The 27,334-nt window shown below is 40.2% G+C and overlaps 1 protein-coding gene across 2 annotated transcripts; it reads left to right on the top strand.

Moving 5' to 3' along the window:
- Positions 1-16,771: 16,771 nt before the first annotated feature.
- LOC109986373 (deleted in malignant brain tumors 1 protein-like) lies at positions 16,772-26,266 on the top strand. Of its 2 annotated transcripts, XM_065958316.1 has the most exons (9): positions 16,772-16,866; positions 17,013-17,048; positions 17,925-18,239; positions 18,556-18,870; positions 20,364-20,678; positions 20,996-21,310; positions 21,626-21,940; positions 23,336-23,503; positions 23,599-26,266. In XM_065958316.1, exons 1-9 carry the CDS (start codon positions 16,800-16,802, stop codon positions 23,910-23,912), a joined length of 2,160 nt encoding a protein of 719 aa, XP_065814388.1. In that variant the 5' UTR covers positions 16,772-16,799; the 3' UTR covers positions 23,913-26,266. The 2 variants fall into 2 exon arrangements, with proteins under 2 accessions (XP_065814388.1, XP_065814389.1); XM_065958317.1 differs by lacking the exon at positions 20,364-20,678.
- The last annotated feature ends 1,068 nt before the right edge of the window (positions 26,267-27,334 follow it).

Genomic DNA, 27,334 nt, shown 5'->3' with positions numbered 1-27,334 from the left:
GTTTTTTCATTTGTATGATAGGTAGGACAATTTATTTTTCCTCATTGAGTTTTCAAATGAATGCTTGTTTATCCATCTCCAAGTCATTTCTATACAATCAGTGATTGTTTGTGCATTTGGGTGAGAGGTTTGTAAAAGGAACAAGAAAATGCATGCATTAGTAGAGAAGAAAGAGAGGGAGAACATGTGGGTGTTGTAAGTTACAACTGGAAAAAAAGCCATTTTACAGCATGAATAAACATGATTACAACTTGGTACCAAAAACTAAACAGGTCTGATGAGTTATTGTCATCACTGGCAGACACTGTACGAGGGGTGACATTTTTAAAAATGTGCACCGTTTTGATTTTATGAATGATACGTGTTACCCGTAGTTAAGCGCGTAGCTGACATGATTGACAGGTGAGCGCGATGTAACGGCTAAGAGGCTGAAAACCCGCCTCAGCTCCAGCTCTCAGCCTGTCGATAGCTTGACTGAAAGTTAGGCTGAGACAGGATTTCCAGCATGGCGGCTGCTACTGATGAGACTCCTGAGCCCCCTGCAGGAACAGATGGCTGACGTCACTCAGGCTTCAAACAATCATATTTACAGTCTATGGTTTGGACATAAATTACGTCCATCAACCAATTATCCTTCAATGAATGTTTTTCTTTGAGGGGCCGGGCAAGAAGTCTTTGATTTTCTATAAAAGCTCTTTAAAAAAAAAAAAACAGTTGAGAATTGAGCAAAAAGAGGCTCAGAGCCTGCTATGGTTTCTGAGCCAGCAACAACACAGTGATTTCACAGCTTAAAGGGTCACCTTGTGTGTATGTGTGGGTAAAATGACCAGGTGGTCTGGCCATCCTGTAGAGATAGCTTGGAGCAGACAGAGCCAGGATAAGAGCACTTGTGACTGGGATTGTGTTCCTGTAGGTGTTTGATAATGGATGAGGTCCAGGGAAAGGGGGAAGCTGGAGTATCCTGCTCGGGCACAGGGTTACATCTGACAAAAAGGGAAGGAGAAAAAAAAAAAAAGGGAAGTGCATGTCTGTGTTAAATCCAGTGTAGTGAAAAAGGTGAACTTGTGCATGCATGTGTGTGTAAGTGCTTTCGTCTTTGTATTTTAAAGTCGGGGGCGCCGGTGCTCTGAATTGTTTTAAATAGGAATCTGCCCTCATAATTAATTGACATGCTCCTTCTCTTCCAACCGTTGTTGAATGTACAAAATATGAAAACTTGATGAGCGTTTCATGCATGAAAAGCTTGTTAATAATAAGTTAAACGTGAACGTCGTGTTGCCTGCTGTTTCACTTTGGTCGAAAAAGAAGAAACTTTCGGAGTTAACATTACGGTTTAAACATTAAGAGGGCAAAGTAAAGCGCGCTCCAGTCATCTCATGCATATCTCTCCTCCTAATGTCTTTAAGCTGTGGCGGTTCTCGGATTATTTCCGAGATGGCACTGAGAGAGTGTTGCAACGAGGGTGGGTGTGCACACAGAGATCTGAAGCATAAATGACTGTTTTAGGACACCTTACTGTAATGTTTTGTTAGGATGCATGTCACGTACACTAATCACCAAATGTATTATCTGCAGGTTTGTCCCTTTGGTGTTTCAACAAATTGTCACATTTAAAGCTGCATTTTCTTATAATTACATTTTTAAAACAAATACTTGCATCAGGATCGAATGCAGTTTTTTGTTTTCATTGGAAATAATCTTCAGGAAACCAAATGGTGTCACGACTGGGTTCATGTTATCGTCTGGATGCGCAGGCAATATCTCAGAGAAGTCTGTCTCGATTCATTTCCTGCTGCTCCCGGCTACTTGAAGCTAACCAGTGTCCAGCTTGATGACCTCTTGGCTTGATCAGACTCAGCCCGGGTCTGTAGTAGAATTTCTAGTATGAAAACCAAGCACCAATATTGCTCTTTAGCTGCAGAGCTCCCGTCACTCTGTCTCAAATGAATTACAGTTACACGCTATATAGCAAGCCTGATCTGCTATTTACTTTAAGGGAAATTATATTCATAAAAAAGAGAGCACTCTGAATACTTTTGCATTTGTTAAAATGAATCACACTGCACAGAGAAATTCAACTTTGTGATTGATGTGATTGGCACACATGGTCGCTGGACAAATGTAAATATAGAGGAATAAAAATATGTGTTCTTGTAGTTTCTGTGAATGAACTCTTTAAATAGTGACGACAATGAGTCCTAATGACTCTCCAAAAATAGTGTAAAATAACTAACTAAGCAGTCAGCACAGGCAATCTTGCAAAACAAATTGTGTTTTCCATTTCCCATCTATAATGTGCAGATCACACACTTGTGTGGACAGAGTCAACATATTTGCATTAACACACACATTCACACACAGAGTGGAGACCAATAATTGGAAAAGTGGAGGCAGCTTTGAGCTCAATGAGCTAATATGAGCAGCGTTAGCGCAGTGTAATTCAGCATTTTAGAGTGTGCTTCACACAGTCCATCTGCATTCCTCTGATTAGTCACACACCATCCCTTCAACACTCTTTAGTTTAGCCCCAGATCAGTGTGCAGGTCAAATAAGAGAGTTTATATTCAGAGTGTGGGGCAGAAACTATTCATTTAAAATCAAAACCTGGGAAATTTTCCTGCTGACAAGTAAAACGAGTAAAACGGACAAAAAAACAACAACGACGCAGACGAAGTCAGAAGATCTCGCTATTAAGGGACAAATTATTTGCTACGGTGGCCCTGAAAGTAAAAAACACAACACTTTGACATGTTATGATCCTGGTTGCAACAGTGGAAAAATAATTCAGTCAATCACAAGTGGCAACCTCCGGAGTTGAAAATACAGTCGATGTGGGTGTGCAAAATTCTTCAGATCGTTGAGACAATGAAAAAAAGCCAGAAATGAACATCTTTACTGGTTAGCTCACTTCTCGATCTACGCACATTGGGAGTGATTTTTTGATAACTGATCTGTTTAGATTTTATGAATGATAAGAGTTTTACACAATAAGGCATGCGTATGACCTGATTGATGGGCGGGCGCGGTGAAACGATTTGCCAAGTGGCTTAAAACCCGCCTCAGCTCCAGCCCTCAGCCTGTCGTTATTGGTTGACTGAAAGTTTGGGTGAGATATCCAGTATGGATAGCCCTTCACAGCCCTCTGCAGTAACAGATGGGTGATGTCACTCAGGCTTCGTCCATTTATATCTACAGTCTATGACTAATACAGAAAATGTAACACCATGATTTTAAAGTTAAAACTTAAAGTTTTATGTATTAACTTAAAGTGCATCGTGTGTTTACAGAGAATGTTGGATGAAACGTGACATCAGTATTGTTCTGACTTGTGGCTCATTAAATCGGTGAAGTCTGCAGTCCCAGGCGGACCGTCTGGAAGTCTGCAGAAAGTCCACTTGAGTCCCTCTGTTGACTGTGATCAGCCACCAGCACTCGCAGACTTTGCAGGAGTCGCCCACTATGTTTGTGAGTCAAAATCACAGCGGTGCGGACATTTGAATCCAGCCTGAGGCCAGTTATGTTTACAATGTTTCTATATTGAAAGAGAAAATGCTCATCAGGTAAAAGAAATGTCTCACCAGCTGTGTTGTTAGGGGTGGTTAGTGTTTTTATGATACTACTGATGTAAATCACAAAATTGAACATTCAGAGTGAAGAGAGGACATGATGACCCCGGGCGGCAGCCTCCCACATACACATAAAGAAATAAGGATTAAATATGAATTATGCAATATGCAATAAATAAAATAATGCTGGTGGAAGAGCTCAGCAACATGATTTATTTCACAAGTTTTGAAAAAATGAAAAAAATACTTTATCAAAAACAATTATCAAACAACATGTTGCTTTGTCTTTCTGAGGTTAATTTGCTGTTCATTCGGTGCATGTTTTGATGTAGTGTTGATGAAGGGATGGAATAAACAATAGGAGTCTGTAAATTGTGTTTTATTTTTAAATTGATGCTCGCTAACCACTGCGCCACCAGCGCCTTGACAATTGGATTTAAACCTGATTATCCTCAGCTTTCAGTAGTATTAAAGTGTTTCTGTGTGTTTGTGCATGAGTGATTACAACGGAGTATTAGGTCCTCTTTAAATTTATTTTTTTCTCTAAAAATTACATTTTAAAGTCGTGCATTTATGAGATTAAAGTCGTAAATGTACAAGAATAAAGTTGTACATTAACAAGAATACAGTCCTTAATTTACGATATGTAATATCGTAAATCGATTTAAATTAGGCAATGGTTAAAACTATTATGCTGAAAGGTGTTTCCAGAAGAGCAGCCATCTTTGAAGGAACCCTCAAAGCCATTTCCTCTGCCATAAAAGAGACAACTTCGTCCCAGTCAGTGTGGTTCTTTCTTCAGAAAAGCCACAGTTTCTTGCAGTATCTTTTCAGGGTCCTGATACTCATGACAATGTGAGGCTGATGTGCCAAAAGCACGTGTAGTTTCATATCAGCATACATAAAGCCCCAACACAACTAATTGGACATTGTGATATCTTAAAGCAGTTCATTCCACAGAGAGTTAACACTCAGTTCATCTGTGTCACACACTACACGAGGAAGTATTTCCTTATCTATAAAACCTTTACTCAAGTAAACTTCACAAGATGCTCCACGGTCCTCATTTTCCTACTGACAGCTGCTGCTCTACTGATAAAACTGTAGACTACTATAACCACTTTGTTCTCGTAAATGTACGACTTCTCATAAATGTACGACTTTATTCCGATACATTTCTGAGTTTTTTCTCATAAATGTATGACTTTTATCTTGAAATCTCAGATTATTTTGATGTGGCTCTAATAATCCTTTATAGGTGATAATGGCATATAATGTAAATATTTTAAAATAGTCAGGGGACTCTAAAGAAAGTGCTTTATTAGTGCAGTCCAATTGAATTCATGTCTATTAAAACAGTGATAAAATAAAAACAAGACATGCAAAACACTGACAGCACAGATCACATGGCTGTAAATGGTTCTAGTTGATCCAAATGCACCAGACCAATAAATACATGCAGGAGGAGAGCAGTGGTTCTCAGACTTTTCTGTCAGGCCCCCTCTTGGAGTCATATTCTCCTAGGAGATCAGAAATATATTTTTTGTCAGAGATTATTGAGCTATTTTTAAACCAGCAGCAGAAAAATGTGAAACCTTCTCAGTAAAAAAAGTGGGTGCCATTTTTTAGGAACCAGACATGTGTGCTCAGTTCTATTGGTTTAAGTGAGAGCTTTGACAGAAGTGTCCGGATTGGACACACACACTCAGCTGTAGGGACTGGGGTTGGGAACGGGAGGGTCGCTGGTTAAAGTCCCAAAGTGGACCATAATATATGGAAATTTACCTGGAAGCTGGAAAAGGGGGGCTAGGGGGTTTGGTGCCTTCCTCAAGTGCAGCAGTGCTGGGGAAGTGCCCTTGAACAAGGCACTGAACCCCCAATTGCTCTGGTGTGTAGCAGTGTGTAGCAGCCCCACTCTGACATCTCTCCACTAATGCATGTCCACAGGTCCTGTTTGTGCATGTGTGTTATATGGGCCCATGTGTGTGAGAAGCATGTCACTCTATAATTGAGTGTAAACCAGAATATACACCAGGGATTAGAAAAAATGTATAAAATCCCACCCCCCATGACCATACCAAGAAAAGACCATAACAGAAGTCCACCCTTCTTGAAATAAAGGCCGAAATGTGCTTCTGTAAATCTTTCCTGGACGTGATACCTCTAATTCGTGCTGTCCAAATGATAAAATGATAGTTAAGCTAAAGTGCCTCAAAGTGGCCGGCAAAGCTCAGATTTCTATTAAAACACCAGGATGTCCATCTTAGTTTTCAGTCTTTATAGCTCCGGCATCAAGCTGAGCAATGACTTTAAGATGTTCAGTGACGTTGAAATCAGAATTTGTGAAAGGGCGAGGACGTCTAACGAAATTGGGAACAGCAGGACTCTTCATCTGCCTTTCAGCACAGAGCAGAGATATTTTAAGGAAGGAGGCAAAGTCACTGCATGATAAGTACAAAAGAGCTAAACCACCTTTCCTGTCAGGATGAAAAATATCACAACATTATTATTATGTTTTTTGGTAGTGATGAGATCATTAGTAAAACGTATTCTTGAGATTGAATATTCATTTAGTCTCTTTTTGCACCAAAACTTGCAAGAACCCTCTGCTGTTTCGATACATTTGAAAGCATGTACATGTCTTTCTGTATTTTTCCCCCGTCCACTAGCTTGCTAACACATTCTCTCCTACTCTTATGTGAGTTTTCCACTTCCCTTGTGGCTGTCATGTACTTAAGATACTCTGAGATCAAGAAACACGAAGCAAGAAGATTCTAAATCTGTTAAAAAAAGGAAGAAGTGTAAGAAATATCAATATTTATTCAATTAAATACTGAAAGAGGACCAAATGTCTTCTTTCACACCCGAGTCTCCCGGTTGGTTTTCTCTTGTGGAAAGAAAGTGTTGATCCAAGCAGCAATTAGCTCTTATAAAAACCTCTAACCTTATTTTTAAGGCGATAATATTAGTGAGCCAAAAAAGTTTAGAGACAGCTTAACTCATGCCCATAGGCTGATGGGGGGGGCAATGAACTGATTTTGATTTTGACAAACATCTACAATCCGCCCACCTGCTCATTAGTCAGATCAGCCGAGCCCCCTGTTCTGGATCACTCTTCTCTTTGAGCTGTTCAGACCAAAATGTTTTTGGTTCCAGGCTATAAACATGTTTATTCCTTTATTATTTTAACATGGGGGTGTTTATGGGACTTCCGGATGTTTATGGGACTTCCGGGTATTTTGGGGCCAGCCAAAAGGTGACACTCAAGGAACTGCAGTTTTTTTTTGCACGTCCTCATTGGCTTCTTTTTTCTGCACCAGAGGTTACTGCTTGTGATTTAGATAAAATGCTAATGCTAACACACTACTCACTATTGTTGACTATATAGGTCAGAAGAACAGTTCATTACTTTCATTATTATATCTCATGAATATGTGATTAAAAAAAAAAGGAGAAAGACGGTGTCTGTTTGCACTCTCCCTTGTCCCCTCTGTCAATCAGCTCACAGAGCTCTAGAATAAAGACGTCTGATTGGTCAGTGGGTGGAGATTTTCACAGGATGATGCCAAGGATAACCTGCTCCAGGCTAGACGATCAGGATTAGTTCAATCTATATTTGTATAGCGCCAATTGATAATAAATGTTATCTCAAGACTTAACAACTTTACAAAAGAGCGAGTAAAAGGCCTTACTCTTTGTTATATTATCTACAAAGACCCAACAGTAATCCATCATGAGTACTAGGCAACATTTAAAGTCAAAGTGTCCATACCCCGCTAAGAAGTGAACAACACTTGAAGTACTGAGAATGTGGTTTTGACCCTGAAGTCACCCCGAAAAATCCTTCAGTCCACTCCTCATACATTCTGTGGTTTAACTCAATGGGCGTTACAATATAGACATCCAGCACTTTACCAGCCGAGATTAAGCACCCTCCCTTTCACTCTGACGTCCTGTTTTAAATGCTACTTGCAAATGCTTCGCAGGGTGACTTAAAAATCCATTTCCCACTTCACGTCCTTGCTCGCAGTCCATTTGTCTTCCCAGGATTCCTGTGTTTTGTTTATCGATTTGCTGCTGCCTGCTGTCATGCTCAGGACCAGAGGAGACCTTGAGAGAAGGCGAGGCCGATAATGGAGTCGTCTCCCCCCTCGTTATCCCTGGTAGGAGAGGAGGGAGCGGCGACTCCTGTCTGACCTTCACCCTGCTCCCCAAACACAACAGATGACAGGCCGTCCTGTTGGCATATCATGAAGACGACCTGGACATTGACGGGCGTGTGCTTTGATCTTCCAGTTTCCCTCCACCTGTCTGTCTCTACTGGCGACCGTCTACTGGAGGATAACAGGGACAGAGGGGGCATACCATTCACCTTGTACAACATCATTACGATAGTTCTAAGAAAACCTGTGTGGGGACTTCAATTCTGAGCGACTCATCGCCCTCAGACGCGCACTCACTGCAGGACGCTACACTGCAAGCTAACACAGGCTAGCACAGATAAACACATTCGGAACCAGCCTGTCCAATAGAAAGCAGGCCTACCTCGGTTCACCCTCGTTTTGGAAGGAGCTTTATTTGCTTTGCTTTTTGCCTCACTTTGATTATATTTTCGATTCTCTTTTTTTTTTATTTTTCTTTTTGGGCTTTTTGTTCCTTTATTGGAGAGACAGGACAGTGGATAGAGTTGAAAATCAGGGAGAGAGAGAGTTGGGAATGACATGCGGGAAAGGACACACAGGTAGGATTCCAAACCTGGGCCGCTAACCACTGCGCAACCAGCGCCCAGATATTTTCTATTCTTTGCCATGTCCATCATAATCGCCGGTTTGAATCGTGTCCAATGGCTGAATTTTATCCGCCCCGAAACTCACCTGCGCGCTGTAATTGGCTCGAGGAAATACAGCAAAAACTCCCAGATTCAACCAAAACAAAGCAAAACATGAAAATCCAGTCAGAGGACAGACTCTCTGCAGACACAGTCAACACTAAACATGTATGGAGGCCCTAAAGTGATGATTGAGCAGCATTCATTTTGTGTAAGTCTATATTTAATTGTTTAGGAAAAAGCTACTGACCCTACCTTCAATGTGAATAATGTTGATTGTTGTCTTTTTATGGCTGCATCATGGGGGAAGAGTCCAAGACAGCAGTTCTATAATCAACACTTTGGACCTCTTTCACTTTGCAGACAGCGTTCTATGGATGTGCTGGGGCAGCGAGAGCGCAGCCTCCATTCACAAGATAATTCAGTCTCTTGTTAGGCTGCCTGAGTGCTTCACTTAGCGCTTGGTTTACATTTTCCATCATTGCTCTTGCTCCGGTTCTCCAGGTGTCTCCAGGATGATTACGGTTGTGTGAGGGATTTTTCCACTCGCTACCATCTGGGTGGGAGTAACGCAGAACACAGCCATCTGTAATACGCAAAACCACACAACAAACCGTGCGTGAGCTGCCATAACACAGAATGTAAAAAAACTACAAGCATGTGAAATATACAGGGCTGGCATGCAATCAGCCTTATAAAGACACTTTCTGTCTTTTACATAATGGCTTTATAACCAGTCCAATTATTTGATTTATTTATTTATTTAAATTGGCACCATTAGAATGTATATGATTAGCTATTAGCACACTCTGGGCTGATTCACTTTGAATGGATTGCACCAGCGACTGATGTGGTACTCGACTCCTTTTGACTGGATGTATGCATGTACTGCGTTTGGACTTGGATGATGGAGAGGAGGACTCGGCCTCATTTATTGATAAAGACTGTGTTTTTGATTCTGTTAGTTTTTTTGTAACGGCCCTGGTGATTTGTGCAGTTTTTGCAGAGTGAAGCCGTTCAAACATGTTACTTTGTCTTTCTGAAGATATTTTATTATCCATGTTTTGACATGTTGTTGAAAAAAAAAATAAGATTGAGTCTGTATATTGTGTTTTACTTTGAAATTGAGGGCTGAGGGCCAATTTTGTTCTCATCTCCTCTGTAACAACCATCGTTGCCACCAAGCCTGCAGCTAACCACTCTGCCTCCTTTGACTTCCCTGTAGCTGAGCATTACATTAATGGTAAAAGTGTCAAAACAAAATATTTATGATATGCAATAGCTCCCTTTGTTTCCTCCAGACAGACAGACAGGCAGATAGGCAGACAGACAGACAGACAGACAGACAGACAACGTGAAAACTTAAAACTTTTAAAAATAAAATAATTTCTGGGGGCAAAAGTGTCAAACTTGCGTGTTAATGTGACCGGTTGTGTAAAGACTAGAATAGAGAAGTGCATTTACCAACATTTCCATAACTTCCTCATTACTCCAACATTGTTTCTTCTTTTTTCTTAAAAAAAAAAAAAAGAAAACATGGTCCTGAATGTGATGCACTTTTTTCCAAAAATATAGTTTTCAACAGTTGCCGGCAAGCAGCAATTTTAGTTATTAAAGCATAAACTCTTTGAGGCTGATTGCAGACCGGCTGTGCTGCAGCCCTGATTTAATACTGTATGTCAAAGTAGGAGTATAAGGAGCTAAGCAGCATATTAAGTTAGACAAAAACTACTCTGTAAAACATTTTTGAGGGTATTCCTTTAGGTGTCAGAGTGATTCAAAATGGCTAAAGCAAAAAAAAAAAAAAAAACCTATTAAAATCTTAAAGTGCACTGATCAGTTGAACATATGCCTGAGATATCTTATCTTGATCTCCTGCTTATTCATTCTATTCACATTATTTTGATTTTAATCTATATAGAAAATCACAACGCCATTTCAGTTTGTAAAAACATTCATTCTACTGTTTATTGATCTGTGTTTTAATAAGAATTAAAGGTTTTCTCCAAAATGTCTCCAAACTTCCCATTCTCCATATTCTCACTTAGGTCTTGTATTTTAGAAGTAAGATAACAAAAATATTCAGTTTTTGTCAGACTGTGAACAGACTCGCTGCTTGTCTACAGGCAAGGCAGGCAACTGCTTGGGGCCCCAATCCGGTAAGGGGGCCCCAAGGGCTGCCAAACCTTATACCACAGCAGCGGCTCAACATGTGCAAATTTTGCAACGACAGAAAACCTCCCTAAAGAGGCCCCATCTGACAGCACTCCCTCTCCATGCCCTGGGAAGCATCGCTTGTATTTACAAACCAAAGTTTGTGGCTGGAAGTCAGCACCAGGACTTTGGCAGACATGATGCTGAACAATGCTTGTTGGAAGGGCCCCCTATGACGGTTTGCTTAGGGCCCCGACAGACTCAAGAATTGCCCGACTGTGAAAAATGCAAAGAAAACAAATTAATTTTCAAACAACTAAATAACTGAAGATATACACTGTAGATATACACTGAACTTGACTAAAGAGACATTCAAGATACTTACTAGGCAATGGGATGAGGGCACCTCCCAAAAGAGCTTTACATCTTCATGTATTTGAGGAAACATAATGCATATAGAGGAAGTATAAAGAAGAAGTACCAAGACAAAACTGTGGTTTTGGTCTTGTGTTAGTTTTAAGACATTCTATGTTTTGAAACAAGTTTTAGCACCTTTTCAACTGCCAGCAGATTCACAGTCTGAGTAAATGCCAATCGTTATAAGGAAGTATTTCACATCTCTAAGGTTTTAACATCAACGACTCATACCGCTCTTAGTTATGAATATGTCTGCTCTAGAATACATTTGCCTGGATTCCTGAGACCTGGAATTCCATTCTTAAGGGTTTAAGGATTCAGAAGCCATACACACTTCAGATCACATTTTTTAAATGTATCTTTTGAGACGTATTGTCACTTGTCCTTGTGTTCCATTCACTTTAAATAATCTGGAATTTGGGTTGAAGGACTACAAAAATGCATGCTGTCTACTATGACAGCTCTTTAAAGAACAGTAATCAGTTTTGCTCAAATTGAAAACCATAAAAAAAGAATGCAAACAAATACAAAAAGGTCAACAAACGAATCGGCGTATATATTTCTAGTTTTACTCAAACAGACCGGGCCTCTAATCTTTTGATATAATGTTGTTTAAGATTTATAACTTGAATGTGATCAAGTTAAACAATATAATCAATGACTGAGTGAAGTTTTTAATCACTCAGTCAACCTCTAAAAACATTATGTTGAATGTGAAACAACCTAACTTTGATGCGTACATGTAACCAGAATAAACAACCCAAATGAGAGGTTAAACAAGCATGATGGTATTACTGGTTTAATCGCAAAGGGAGAGGACCCAAAAGTAGCCTTTTAAAATTAATTTAACAGACAAAAAAAAAAAGTGTAAACTTAAACCAATTTAAGCTGCTGAGTTCTACTGAACAGTACTTTTTGTTTAAAGGGGACAAAAATCCACTTGCACAATGTTTTTGAACATATATTTGGGCAACTTGAGTGTCTACGGACACTATCAAATTTGCTCCTCTTTATTCTCCTTCATTGGCTGAGGGCCAATTTTTTTCCTCATCTCCTCTGTAACAACCATCGTTACCACCAAGCCTGCAGCCAACCACTCTGCCTCCTTTGACTTCCCTGTACACTATAAAAAAGGATTTTTGTGGATGTAAATAACATCCATACAAATTGTCTAAATTTTACTAAAATAATATAAGTCAGCAAGTGAACTCTATTATAATGGGTACATTTGACCTTCTATACCTATTTTTCAACAGTAACAATTGCTACACAAATAAACTAAATAATATCTACCCAAAGATATTGGGTGTGCACTGAAGAGTGCGCATGCGTCATTACTTCTATGCAGAGGACATTATTGGTTGGCGGGACTCCATGTTCGGCAGGAGGTTCGGCATCGTGGTGGAAGGTAGGATTAATATTGATCATAAAACTGTTTCATTCGATGTATGGAAATGTGTTAGTCTGGTATATGGCAAGATTGATCTGGAAGCCTCGGTATAAAACATTAAAGTCTCTGAGACTTTCCTTAATGTTAGCATGCTAGTTGAGCACACTTGAGCACAAGCAAAGTAGCTTACTTATGGAACACAGCAATACATACGTTTGTGGCCAGAATGTGAATTAATTTAAACTAAAGTAGCTACATAATGTGATATTTAATTGGGGGCTAAATTCACAGTAAACTACATTTTCTAACTAACTTGTTCACATGGTTACGGGCACAATGTCGTATGTATGACCCTCGCCGTCTACCGTTGCCACCGTTGCTATGGTGATGCTTTTTTCCCCCCCACAGTCACAAAATACAGCATGGTGTTCTTGGAGGACACATATACGTGACACACACAAGTGATATTGACCTAGCGTTAGCGTTGAGCTCCGGTATACATTTACACAAACAAAGTAAGACGGGATGAAGTTCGAAACAGGTATTTTGAAAGTTACTTGATACCTCTCATAACAAACAGCTCTGCACCGAGCGAGTGTGTAGGCCAGTGATGGAGAGGGCGACGGTTGCGCTGAACGGACAGCTGTTCTACCGCAGCAGAAGTAAGATGTGAAGTAGTTATAAATATGCAGTGTTTAATTCACGTTGTCCACCAAAATAGCACAACCGCTCCTCAAAACTCAGGTAGAGTCTGTGTGTGTGGCCTCCTGCTGGGCAAATGTTAAGGTTTCAATTATTTTACACAATTATTTGAAGCTTAACTACGAGTCTCCACATTAAATGCTTGATGTAAATAGACAGCACGCGTGTAATATCCGTGCGTTTTTGTCAACATGCTTCTTATCTGTTTTGCCAAACTGTCATTAGGTTATTTTATGTCCTGACTAAATCTTTAAGTTTTAACACAATCAAATGTTCCGTATTTATTTCTGTTACTTATACAGCAGGATCTATGAAAACCTGTGAAGACCCATTGGAAATGCATTACTATGGTATGTCAATTTTAACATTTATATGCTTTAGATACATGAACTGAATGCTGAGCCTTCTAAATTAAAGAAAAAATAGGTGTTTGTTAACTTGTTTTGCAGGACATGTACTTACTTACTTACTCCTCTTCGTCCCCTATGGGACATAAGGCTTCAATAAGCACTCTCCATTGCATTCGGTCCCTGGCAGCATGTTGGGCCTCTCCCCATGACAGGTTCATCTGTTCCAGCTCTTGTGTCACAGTTCTGCGCCAGGTGGTTTTTGGCCTCCCAGGTTTTCTTTTGCCTGGTGGTGTCCATTTTAAGGCGACTTTTGTGATGCGGTCTTGCTCCATCCTCAACACATGTCCCAGCCATCTCAGGCATCTGTGCGTAATCTCCTTGGTGATGTTCCGGCTTCCCGTTGCAGGACATGTAGCTTACAGCTTTTAAAACCAACTGTATCTTTTGATGTTTGATTTATTTACCATTATCTTTAGCCAAATTACTTCACATCGTTAGATTGTGAGAATTTTGTCCCTTAACTGATTTTTAGATCAAAGAAGAGTTCCGGCATATAACCACTGTTCCTCTGGAAGAGACATTTATGCCGAAGCTAGACGAGCACACACCACGTCTTCCGCAGCTGATGCGTGCAAAAGGAAGAGCTGCTGCTACAAGGATGCAGCATCTCCTGAACACTGCAAATGAGGTAATTTTTCAGTTTTTATTGAAAATTGCAATCACCAGTTTGCAGATACGAGTAGTAACTTAAATGCTTGTCATTTCAGTTCCTCAGTATTGACAAAAAAAGGGATGTGGTTGTTAGTTGCCTCATCAAGTACCTTGGAGAACAAAAGGAAAATCTGTTCAAAGACTGCCAGGTATGGTATTAATCAATAATTAACTCTGACACAATTGTTACATTTCAGACATAATTTTATTAAGCTGATTGAGTGTGACTGTGCACCTGTTTTAGATTTAAGGATATGGGGTCAAGAACTCTGGATTGCCTTTGTTGTTCACCTGCTTGTAATAAATGACCGATTTACCTAAATGTCCTTTTTTTCAAATAAATGACTTCACCAAAAAACTTTTAATCAAACTGAAAAGCACCATGCTTATATGCATAACTTAAATAAAAGTGCTTATTCTTTGTTTATTTTCTTCCAGGAGGACGAACACGAGGACCACACAGACCAAACCATGAAAGTGCTTGTGATCCATGACCCCAGAGCTGAGGTGGATCCAGCAGATGTTTCTATCATGATAGTGGGCGACAAGGTACTGAACGGATGTAGAACTCGCACCAAGTCATGTATGCTGTTGATGGGATTGATTTACGCTCTCAACCTTGAGTATCCCAAGAGTCTGAAATACAACTTTGAAGTATTCTGTAAAGTTTTTTGGAGCTTGATGGAGCAAAGCTGCTCAAGAAGGTACACAGCCTCAAAAGTAAGCTTATTGTATTAACTTTTGCACATGCGGACTGTAAGCTTCTTCATGCCTTAAGACTCTTTTTGTGCAAATGATTTCTCAAACTTGATGTACATGATTTAAGAGATGTGTATGTGCACAATGTGAGCTTACGCTCTGCATCACGTTTTTGTTGCAAAAATGTTCTAGTATTTAGTATTTAATGTAATTGATTCACATTTGTGTTGGTGCAAAGTGTGTGTGTGTTCTGTGAATTAAGATCAAGAGCATTCTTTTTTCTTCTTCAGAAAAGTGGGATCTCAACATTTTTCTAGATAACCCCTCCCCCTCCCTTTTTTTTTCTTTTGCTGGTCAAGCACTTTAGTTTAGCTTGTTTAACACTAAATGTTTTTGTTTACATCGTGTAATGCATATTGTTCAGGTAATACTTCAACTTATACTTTGAGAAAAAAAGTTCTGTTTGTTTACATGTTACATATTTTGGGCTCAATGATACTTGTCCTTAATGTTTAATTTGATAAAGAATTGGTCAAATAAAAAAGTAATTGACAGGATGTATATTGTCTCGTGTGTCTGGCATTAACTTTTGGGTAAAACAAACCTAATTTAAAAAAGTAATCATTAATAACTTGTTTTGGTTAATAAATATTAAAAAAACATTAGGTAAATGAAATATCCCCTACTACAAATACACTACAATCATGATTAAATATTACTCATTTTTAATAGACATTTAGTTGTAAAATCTATTTCAAAAGGTTAAGTAGACTTTACCTAATTAATTTGAGTATAATATAGTCAATATATTCAGGTAATATTTACTCAAAGAATAGGGTAAAATTTACACAATCAAACTGAGTGAAAATTGTTAACTCAATTATATTGAGTAGATTCTATAGGTTGCTTTTTATAGTGTAGCTCAGCATAAACACCAGAGCAACTACATCTCTATGCAAAGGTCAAACTGCAGACACAGAGATGAAACTTTACTGAAACAGAGTCAATCAGGGCTGTTATTACATGTACGTAGACAGGAGAATTAAGCTGAGCATTTTTACATTTTATAAATACCAATTAAACATTACAATAATGGTAAAAGTGCCATAACTAAATATTTATGATGTGCAATATCTCCCTTTGTTTCCTCTGAAAAGGCACATCAACCTTTATCCAAATCAGATTAAGACACAGACAGACAGGGAGAAAACTTAACTGAAGAAACAAAGTGACTGGCTGGTTAAATAAAAATAGGTTTCTGAAAAAAAAAAACAGAGCTTCACATCTTGAAGTTAAGTTTTTAATCACTCAGTCAACCTCTAAAAACATTATGTTGAATGTGAAACAACCTAACTTTGATGCGTACATGTAACCAGAATAAACAACCCAAATGAGAGGTTAAACAAGCATGATGGTATTACTGGTTTAATCGCAAAGGGAGAGGACCCAAAAGTAGCCTTTTAAAATTAATTTAACAGACAAAAAAAGAAAAGTGTAAACTTAAACCACTTTAAGCTGCTGAGTTCTACTGAACAGTACTTTTTGTTTAAAGGGGACAAAAATCCACTTGCACAATGTTTTTGAACATATATTTGGGCAACTTGAGTGTCTACGGACACTGTGTCAAATTTGCTCCTCTTTATTCTCGTTACAGAGGAGTGATGTCTACCAGGAAAACTCAGGGGGGGGGTCATTGCATTTAAAGAGACACACACACCAAAACGGAGCGTTCTGAGAGAGCTGGTTTATACAGGGTCACAAACCTCCTCTGGTGCTTGAATCATGTTATATTTTGACCAAAGCACAGAACACATGTTTCATTTAGACCACAGGGAGACTGTTTGAAAAGGTGCACAAGGTGTACAATATGTCCTCTTTAAAAAAAAAAAACCATCAGCACTATAAAGAGGAAGTATTTCAGAAAAAACAGTGAAGTCTGTCTGTGGGCTTTTGTAAAGTCACTTTCTGTCTGTCCTTTCATAATGATACATGCACCCTATGCATCAGCCATGAGGAGCATACAACAGAGACACCTTTACTTGACCCTGGGTAAGGCGCATTTTTCTAATATTTAACATTTGAAAGCAGGTTAACAGAATAGTTACTCACTTTATTATACTCAATTAATTCAAATATTGAGAGAGAGTTGGGAGAAAAATGACTTTTATATGTCTGCACTTTCTTCTCTTCTATAGTGGCTTTACTCTGGACCTCTTCTTTGACTGCCACAGGTCAGTCCTATTTTATTGAATTACTTCATTTTCACAAGGATACTATAGCCTGTATTCAGTCTATTGTGCCTGAAAGGTGTTCAGTACGATGGAGGATTAGGTCCACGTTAAAGAAAAAAAAGAATCTAAAATTTCAAGATTAATCTCGTAAATTTATGAGTATAAAGTCATAAATATACAAGATTAATGTTGTTATTTTAGTCTATAGTTATATCAGAAGAGCAGCCGCCTGTTCAAAAATGGCAAACGTGGAGCATCTTTTGAAGTTATACTTTGATAGAGGTTTCAGATATAAAACTACACATTCTTTTCGCACATCATCATCACATTGTCATAAGTATCAGGACCCTGAAAAGAACATTTCAAGAAACTGGGGCTTCTCGGAAGAAAGAACCACACTGACTGGGAGGAAATTGTCTCTTTTGTGGCAGAGGAAAAGGCTTTAAGGGTTCTCCTTTCAACATTTTCACACAGGCCGATGGCTGCTCTTTTGATACAACCTTTTAGAATAATAATTTACATAGCCTAATTTAAATTATTGTTCGAATTTAATCTTGTAAATTTATAACTTTATTCTCCTAAATTTACGAGTTTTAAATCTCATAAATGTATGACTTTTTTTTTTCTTTAAGATTGCCCTAAAACTCGTCGTTGGTCAGATCAGATTAGTTGGGCTGGATTTAAAACAATGTTATGGTGGTGTGCTGACGGCTCGGCTGCTGTGCGGCTAGATGGTAACCACACCCTGCTGCATGCTGTTTGAACTGAAGAGCAGAATAACAAGTGTGAAATGTTCAAGGTGTCTTTCAGAAGCAGTTTTTGAAACAACAAAAAAACAAAGATCTGTGTGTGTGTTCTTCTATATGTTCTTTTAAGGTTCTCAGCTGAGATTAGCTGGGTTTGGATCTACTCAGTGCTCTGGAAGAGTTGAAATCTTCTCTGGCAGTACCTGGGGAACAGTTTGTGATGATGAGTGGGACTTAGAAGATGCTGAGGTGGTGTGCAGACAGCTGAACTGTGGGACAGCAGAGAGTGCTCCTGGAAGTGCCCTTTTTGGTAAAGGAACTGACCCGATCTTGCTGGATAATGTGGCCTGTTCAGGAAGTGAAAGGTCTCTTTTGGACTGTCAGCACGATGGATATCAGAATCACGACTGTACACACGATGAGGATGCTGGAGTGGTCTGCTCACGTGAGAACATTTTTTTATCAAATATTTTAAAATCAAGTGTGCTTTTCTGTAAATCAACCTCCCTTTTTTCTGTCTTTGGTGCATGTGCAGCCTGCAGGAACGTTTTAATATGTAAAAGCTGGTGACCACATTCGGCAGCGTGCTTTTAAAATTTGAGAGCAAAATAACAAGAGTCATTTGTTGACACAATATTTGGAAATTAATCTCTTTTTTTTCTCCACACTTGACTTCCAAAACAGTTTTTCACATGACCCATTAAGAAAAGAATGACATGTTTCATCTTGCAATGTTTTTTTCTTCTGTGATCAACTCTCAGATGCTGAGCTCAGATTAGCTGGGTTTGGATCTACTCAGTGCTCTGGAAGAGTTGAAATCTTTTCTGGCAGTACCTGGGGAACAGTTTGTGATGATCAATGGGACTTAGAAGATGCTGAGGTGGTGTGCAGACAGCTGAACTGTGGGACAGCACTGAGGGCTCCTGGAAGTGCCCTTTTTGGTGAAGGAACTGGCCCGATCTTGCTGGATAATGTGACCTGTTCAGGAAGTGAAAGGTTTCTTTCGGACTGTCAGAACAATCGCTCTCAGAATCACGACTGTAAACACGATCAGGATGCTGGCGTGGTCTGCTCACGTAAGAAATGTTTTTTTATCAAATATTTTAAAATCAAGTGTGCTTTTTACGGTGGCCGGTAGGGGTCAAACGCTCAGCAACTGATGAAACGACATACATTTAGAAAAACGCGCAGCATATATAGAAACGTTGCACATTCAAAAGAAAATGCAAACTGCCACAACAAATGCAAAGACACAAACGTGCTGCAAAGACACAAACGTGCTGCAAAGACACAAACGTGCTGCAAATAGGCAAAACAACTGCATAAGCATCAACCGCGCTGCAAGTACAGAAACAAAACTTCAGTCAAAACACACACAACCAGAAAATAACTGCAAACACAGAAACGCTGCAAGTTAATACTTAAACGGAAGTGCTCCAGGCCTGTAGGGGCGCTGTGGAACTGTTTATTTTGGTTTATTTACGGGATAGAGTAAGAGAGACAGCTAGGAACAGAAAGTTATGTTTAGATATGGGAGTTGTATTGTTGAAAGACACAGGAGAACTTCAATGTTACTGAAACGCAGAGATAAAGCAAGTCAGACCGGGATTTTGACATCGGGGACGAGAGCCGAGTGTGGGTCTGTGGCTGCAGCCGCGGGATGCCTGGAGCTAGTGCTAGCTCTGGGGCTGTGAGCTCCAGCTGCAGCTCATCCCTCTGCACCCGCTTTCCCAGCCTGACACTTCGTGCTTTCGCCATCCCCGGTGTCCGGGTTGAACTCGCTACTCATCTCTTTGCAACAGTTTAACATTCTCCCTGTCATCAAACACTGACACTTCACCCACAGAGAGCCCTCTGCCCTGGGCCTGACAAGTTCAGAATCCTGGCAGACGGAAGTCCCGTAGCCTACTCAAGCCGGGCAACGGTGCCGGTAGCCGGGCAGCCAACTTAGCAAAGCTACCGCTCAACAAGACCTCATTTCTCAAACTTGTGTTTTTCCCCCCTACATGTTATTAAGTCGTGTTTGCCTATAATAGAAAGTGGGGCAGAACCCCGGTGAACCAGCGTTTCTGTGTTTGCAGTTATTTTCTGGTTGTGTGTGTTTTGACTGAAGTTTCGTTTCTGTACTTGCAGCGCGGTTGATGCTTATGCAGTTGTTTTACCTATTTGCAGCGCGTTTGTGTCTTTGCAGCACGTTTGTGTCTTTGCAGCACGTTTGTGTCTTTGCAGCACGTTTCAGCCTTTGCATTTGTTGTGGTAGTTTGCATTTGCTTTTGAATGTGCAACGTTTCTATATATGCTGCGCGTTTTTCTAAATGTATGTCGTTTCATCAGTTGCTGAGCGTTTGACCCCTACCGGCCACCGTAGCTTTTCTGTAAATCAACCTCACTTTTTTTTTTCTTTGGTGCATGTGCAGCCTGCAGGAAAAATAATTGTAATTAATTTGTAAATTAATCTCTTACCCTCCCTCCACGCTTAACTTCCAAAACAGTTTTTCACATGACCCATTAAGAAAAGAATGACATGTTTCATCTTGCAATGTTTTTTTCTTCTGTGATCAACTCTCAGATGCTGAGCTCAGATTAGCTGGGTCTGGATCTACTCAGTGCTCTGGAAGAGTTGAAATCTTCTCTGGCAGTACCTGGGGAACAGTTTGTGATGATGATTGGGACTTAGAAGATGCTGAGGTGGTGTGCAGACAGCTGAACTGTGGGACAGCACTGAGGGCTCCTGGAAGTGTCGTTTTTGGTGAAGGAACTGACCCGATCTTGCTGGATGAAGTGACCTGTTCAGGAAGTGAAAGGTCTCTTTTGGACTGTCAGCACGATGGATATCAGAATCACGACTGTACACACGATCAGGATGCTGGAGTGATCTGCTCACGTAAGAACATTTTTTTATCAAATATTTTAAAATCAAGTGTGCTTTTCTGTAAATCAACCTCCCTTTTTTCTGTCTTTGGTGCATGTGCAGCCTGCAGGAACGTTTTAATATGTAAAAGCTGGTAACCACATTTGGCAGCGTGCTTTTAAAATTTGAAAGCAGAATAACAAGAGTCATTTGTTGACACAATATTTGTAAATTAATCTCTTTTTTAACCTCCACACTTGACTTCCAAAACTGTTTTTCACATGACCCATTAAGAAAAGAATGACATGTTTCATCTTGCAATGTTTTTTTCTTCTGTGATCAACTCTCAGGTGCTGAGCTCAGATTAGCTGGGTCTGGATCTACTCAGTGCTCTGGAAGAGTTGAAATCTTCTCTGGCAGTACCTGGGGAACAGTTTGTGATGATCATTGGGACTTAAGAGCTGCTGAGGTGGTGTGCAGACAGCTGAACTGTGGGACAGCACTGAGGGCTCCTGGAAGTGTCGTTTTTGGTGAAGGAACTGACCCGATCTTGCTGGATGATGTGACCTGTTCAGGAAGTGAAAGGTCTCTTTCAGACTGTCAGCACGATGGATATCAGAATCACGACTGTACACACGATGAGGATGCTGGCGTGGTCTGCTCACGTGAGAACATTTTATAATCAATATTTTAAAATCAAGTGTGCTTTTCTGTAAATCAACCTCCCTTTTTTCTGTCTTTGGTGCATGTGCAGCCTGCAGGAACGTTTTAATATGTAAAAGCTGGTGACCACATTCGGCAGCGTGCTTTTAAAATTTGAGAGCAAAATAACAAGAGTCATTTGTTGACACAATATTTGTAAATTAATCTCTTTTTTTTCTCCACACTTGACTTCCAAAACAGTTTTTCACATGACCCATTAAGAAAAGAATGACATGTTTCATCTTGCAATGTTTTTTTCTTCTGTGATCAACTCTCAGGTGCTGAGCTCAGATTAGCTGGGTTTGGATCTACTCAGTGCTCTGGAAGAGTTGAAATCTTCTCTGGCAGTACCTGGGGAACAGTTTGTGATGATGAGTGGGACTTAAGAGCTGCTGAGGTGGTGTGCAGACAGCTGAACTGTGGGACAGCACTGAGGGCTCCTGGAGGTGCCGTTTTTGGTGAAGGAACTGACCCGATCTTGCTGGATGAAGTGGCCTGTTCAGGAAGTGAAAGGTTTCTTTCGGACTGTCAGCACAGAGGATATCAGAATCACGACTGTGAACATGATCAGGATGCTGGAGTGATCTGTTCTGGTATGCATAGTTTTTTTTTTAAGATTTATTTTTGGGCATTTTGAGCCTTTAATTGAGAGATAGGACAGTGGATAGAGTCGTAAATCAGGGAGAGAGAGAGTGGGAAATGACATGCGGGAAAGGAGACACAGGCTGGATTTGAACCCGGGCTGCCCGCTTGGAAGACCAGCCTCCATAAATGACCTCTTTTTCGAGCAAGGCCTGGCCAGTTTTTAATTTCTTATACATTGATGCTGTAATTAAAGTTATCAAGATACCAACCCCAAACTCTTACAAAGAAAAAGTCAGTGTAATCACTTTGGTGTATTTGTGAGGTTTGAACCCTCTCCTGCTCCTCTTCATTTGGTGCAAGACATCTAAAAATGCTATAACTGCTGCGGCTAGCAGGATATGTGATAGTATTGGTATCATCAACTTTAGCAACACTTTTAAGCTCAGAGGGAAGTTATAATAAAACTCAGATAAAGTGAATACCAACATTAAACATACATTGGTTTTTAAAGATTTAAAATGTTGTGTCCTTTATTCAATTAATATTCATTATACTTAACAAGGGACTTCACCAAATGACTACTTAATAGTTGGTAATTTCCATACAGACGATTCTGTCTTGTCAGAATATGCAAATTAAGATCTTAATAATAATAATAATTTATACTTTATTAATCCCTCGAGGGGAAATTCAGTTTTACACTCTGTTTAATGAAAATGCTACACAAACATAGGCCAAAATACACACAGACGCACAAACAGGATCCATATGGACATGTATTAATGGAGAGGTCTCAGAGTGAGGGGGCTGCCAACAGCAAGTGCTCCAGAGCAGTTTTGGGGTATGGTGCCTTGCTCAAGGGCACCTCGGCAGTGCTCAGGAAGTGGACTGGCACCTCTCCAGCTACCAAAACCAATTTCTGGACTTGATCGGTGCCGGGACTTGAACCGGCGACCCTCCGATTCCCAATTCATTCATCTAAAGTGTGGTCTCCATAACATTAGTTAAAAGCAAGTAGCAGTTTGGACCATTGCAAGGTGTCAACTGGCAGCCCTGCCACACAGACTTGGTCAAAGTAAGAGAAGATCAATGCCTGCACAAAGCATTGAGTGTCATATTAACTTACTGGTGGTTAACACCAACTTTTCGATTCGATAAAGTAACAACATTCAGTTCAATTCAAGTCAATTTAATTCAAAGAACTTTATTTATTCATGGCATAATTTGTTGCCGTAAGTGAGTTGGAATTTCAGTCTTTCAATATAGTGAAACCAAATTAGGTGTGTTCATGTGATGCTTGGTTAAGGAATTGTATATCTGGTGGTTGTACATGAGAAGTACATTAGACTAGGGAATGCTGAGTGGTTAGATAGATTAATGAATCAAATGCTTTTCCCTCCCAGGGTCACTGATGGACTACCCAGTAGCTGAAAGCTTCTTGCAGTTGCCGGTGGTGCTGGTGGTGCTGGTGGTGCTGGTACTGTTGCTGGTGGTACTGTTGCTGGTGGTGATCTTTCTGGTCTGCAGGAGAAGACAGCAAGCAGAGCAGCCAACCCTGGTCCACAGCAAATGTAATCACCAGGACACACAGTTTCCCAATTATGAATACACACTTTCTCCAAAGATCATTCATAACTCACACATTGCTCCAATACTTCTGTTTCAGTGGCTGTCAGAGTTGGAAAGTATAGCAACGGTGATGCAGATAATGTGAATATGGATCCGGTGAAAACCAAGAAGAATCTCAAAGAGGAAACAGAATCAGTGGATGAGGACAATATTTATGAGGAACCAGGCAAATTTGATGATGACGATTATGAAGAATTAGGCCTAAATTCACGTTTTAGAAAGGACAAGGAGGTCTGTTTCAGTGTAGAAGAAACCAGTGAAGAGGAAGATAACTATGTGAATGTAGAACCACTTACTGAACCAACTGTTGTTATTCATGGAAACCGTGAGCATGTTTATCAGAACTTTTGAGATGTCCTCTTGTTAGCAGTGACTCTGTGGGTCAGTGGTAGAGTTGGTCATCCCTCAACCAGGAGGTTTGGCTTTGTGTGTGCGCGTGTGTGTGACTTTTCCCTCCTGAGCCCAGTCGCATCCAATCATCTGACCAAACTTTTACGATTTGGCACCGGAAGGCATCAGATATTTTAAAGGCATATTTAAAGATAGATGCTTTGTTTCTTTTAATCAACTATCTGAGAAATGCAAACATATTTCTTCTGATATTGCAGGCCCGACAATATATTCGTTCAAACCTACCTTGTTTCCCTTCAGAACCTGACACCAACCCTGTTGATGCTTTTCTTTCTTTCCTTTAACCCACTGTCTAGAGGTGCACTGTTTAAATTGTATAGTAACATCTCGATGTTGACTTGTTCACCTCTGGACAAGATTAGGGCAGAATGGGAACGAGACTTAGGACATATATCTGATGATCAGTGGGACTCTCCTCTTCTATCAACACAAAAGTCTTCAATCTGCGCATGGCATTGCCTTCGGCAATTCAGGGTGGTCCATAGGGCCCACATCCAGCCATCCAGATATACCTAATAATTCACTTTTTTTAGTCTACATCTGTAAATTTTGTAATTACTGTACATAGCACAGACTCTTGCACTTTCTGCTTATTTGCACTTCTGGTGAGATGCCAAACCTCATTTCGTTACTCTATACTTGTATATGTGTAATGACAATAAAGTTGAATCTCATCTCTCATCTCATGTCTAAGGTCAAAATTAGCTCGCATCTACCCTGGTATAACTCCCGCTTGCGATAAATGCAAAAAACGGTGATGCTACTCTGATCCACATGTACTGGTTTTGTCGTCGCCTATCAGAATTCTGGACAGATGTCTTCCATACTCTATCTAAAATATTATATAAAACTATAGACCCAGGGAAGAAACTGTTCTTATGTCTGGTTGTTTTGGCGTACAGTCATATGTAACGCCTGCCAGAGGGGAGGAGTTTGAAAAGTTTGTGTCCAGGGTGTGAGGAGTCTGCAGTGATGCAATCTGCCCGTTTCCTGACCCTGGACTGGTATAAGCCCTGGATGGGGGGCAAGTCGACACCAATGATTTTTTCTGCAGTCCTTATAGTCCGTTGCAGTCTGTGTCTGCCCAGTTTGGTTGCAGATCCTGATGATAGCAGTCTAAAGCATGATCAGCAGCTCCTGGGGCAGGTTGAACAGGGCAACAGGCCTGTAGTCATTTAGTGCTTGTTTGGCATTGCTGGTGTAGATGACCAACACCTGACATCAGCGGAGCACCGGGTTGCCTTTGCTCTGCTGATGGCTAGACGTGCAATCTTGCTAAAGTGGAAAGAGGCTGCCTCGTCCCTGCTTGGCCATTGGCTTCGGGATGTAACATCCTGTCTCCAACTGGAGATGCTACGTTTTTCTGTCAGTGGCTCTTAGAAAACAAACTTTAAAACCTAGGAACTCTTCTTAACGTACTTCCATAACAACGAAACCTTGTCAGCTTGAATAGTAATTTAATTTAGCCCTTGACACAAGCCTATGCAAATCTTGCCACTCTGTTGTTTCACTTTGTAAAGTAAAAAAATTATATATACATGATATTCTTTCCATTCAAAATACTGTTATTGAGTTTTACAAACCATAAAAAAAAAAAAACGAGAAAGAAGGGTTGGGCAGGCACAATATACATTACCACATAGAATACAGTAAGGTACAGAGCAATACAAATAAACAGACTCCTGTGGCAGTAACAGCAATAACTGATGTATTACAACAACCCTTCCCCGCCATCACCCACCCCCCACCCATCATCCCACAGATGTTTCCTGGATAATAACTAAGGCACAAAGAGTATAGGATTTAAATTGCAGCTAACTTGAAGGACTCAAGGAGAAGTTTTGTGTCTAAAGTCACAATGTAAACTTTTAACAAAAGGAAATGTGCACCAGCCTGTTGCATCACAGCCCAAATAGTTGATTGTAACATAAATCCCGCCTCTGACAAGGCAAATAGCAAATCAGAATCTAGTATTTTTTGTAGCTTGGCACCTGTGGTGGCCAATCAGATTTCAAAGAGGGCTCTGGCCAACGATTTAGTCATGACCCTCTTATGTCGCCCCGCAGTCTCAGAAGCACTTTCTTATTTGTGGAATCCCTTAAGTGAGGTTTCTGTTGTGACGTGACTCAATGGTACTTAGGATGGATTCATTGATGCCAAATACTGTTCTCATTTGTTTTGTCACTCTGCCACTGTACAAGCCCCCGGAGGGTTTTTCCGGCAATTCTCCCTCACATTCTTATTTTTACTTAGTCCTGTTATTCATGTGTGAATAAAATAATAATGAAAACATCCTTTGGCTACTCGATCACATTTCTCCACCCAGACTTGTGTTTTTTTTTTTTTTTTTTTCAAGGATTCAAATCAGTTCAAAGTCGAACAAGCCTGCCTCCCCCTTCCTCATTCGAGGATAAAGAAGATTCAAGAAAATAAGTAAAATGAATCTCTTAGTATCTAATTGTCACCACCAAGAGGTATAAATAAGATCAGCCATATATGGATATTCAGGAACAACAGTCCTGCTGAGAACACCGATGCATGCAGGCATCGTGCTTGCCCTTAAATCAGCCAATTCCTCGAGGATGAAGCGCGGTGCAGCAGAGTGAAGTGAATGGCACACTTAACCTGAGGGATTGTGTTTGTTATAGACGCAGCAGGCCGATGAACTATAGATCTGCCGTGAGTAAAGGGAGCTGTGTATGTATCTGTGTGTGTGGTGACACTGAGGAGGCCTGACAGACTTGTTCTCTGTCAGCAGATGGAGGCATGCATAATTCAATCTTGAGGCAGTTTCATGCTGTTTCTCTTCCTGTCTCATCACTGTTCCCAAAGACAGACAAAGCAGGATTAGGATATACAGGAGAAGCAGGGGATACAGTTGTCTTCCCTTATTTGCTCAGCAGTGGTTTGCCCCCTCCCTTGTACATGAGCTAGTTACAGTGTGTTCACAGATGTTACTGTTGATTTTTTTAGTTGTTTTTATTATTATTATTATTATTATTATAATTAATAATAATATGTGAGTGCTGTAAACTTGTAAATACACTAAAGTTGGACACACACTCGCATTAGATTTCTGAGGCCTTCACCGTGACATGTGTTTAAAAGGAATGGTCCAAAGACTTGTACGTGTAGCTTTAGCAAATACCAACACTGACCTGCAAAAGGTAAACCATATATGCCTTGATTGAAGGTTAGAGGTTTTATGGGATAAGACACTTTGACCAGCAATGTCCACTTTGCTCAAGCCGAGGATTGTAGCTTCTTTCTCTCCCTAATGTCTTGTCATCATATCAACCGCACTGTATGAATCGCATATCGTGCCCGAAAGGCGCGAGAAAATCAAGGTCCTCCATATTCGC

This window comes from Labrus bergylta, chromosome 8 (assembly GCF_963930695.1).
Source record: "Labrus bergylta chromosome 8, fLabBer1.1, whole genome shotgun sequence".
In the NCBI taxonomy this organism is placed as follows: domain Eukaryota; kingdom Metazoa; phylum Chordata; class Actinopteri; order Labriformes; family Labridae; genus Labrus; species Labrus bergylta.
Note: the sequence above shows the minus strand (reverse complement) of the source record. Positions and strands in the feature narration are given on the sequence as shown.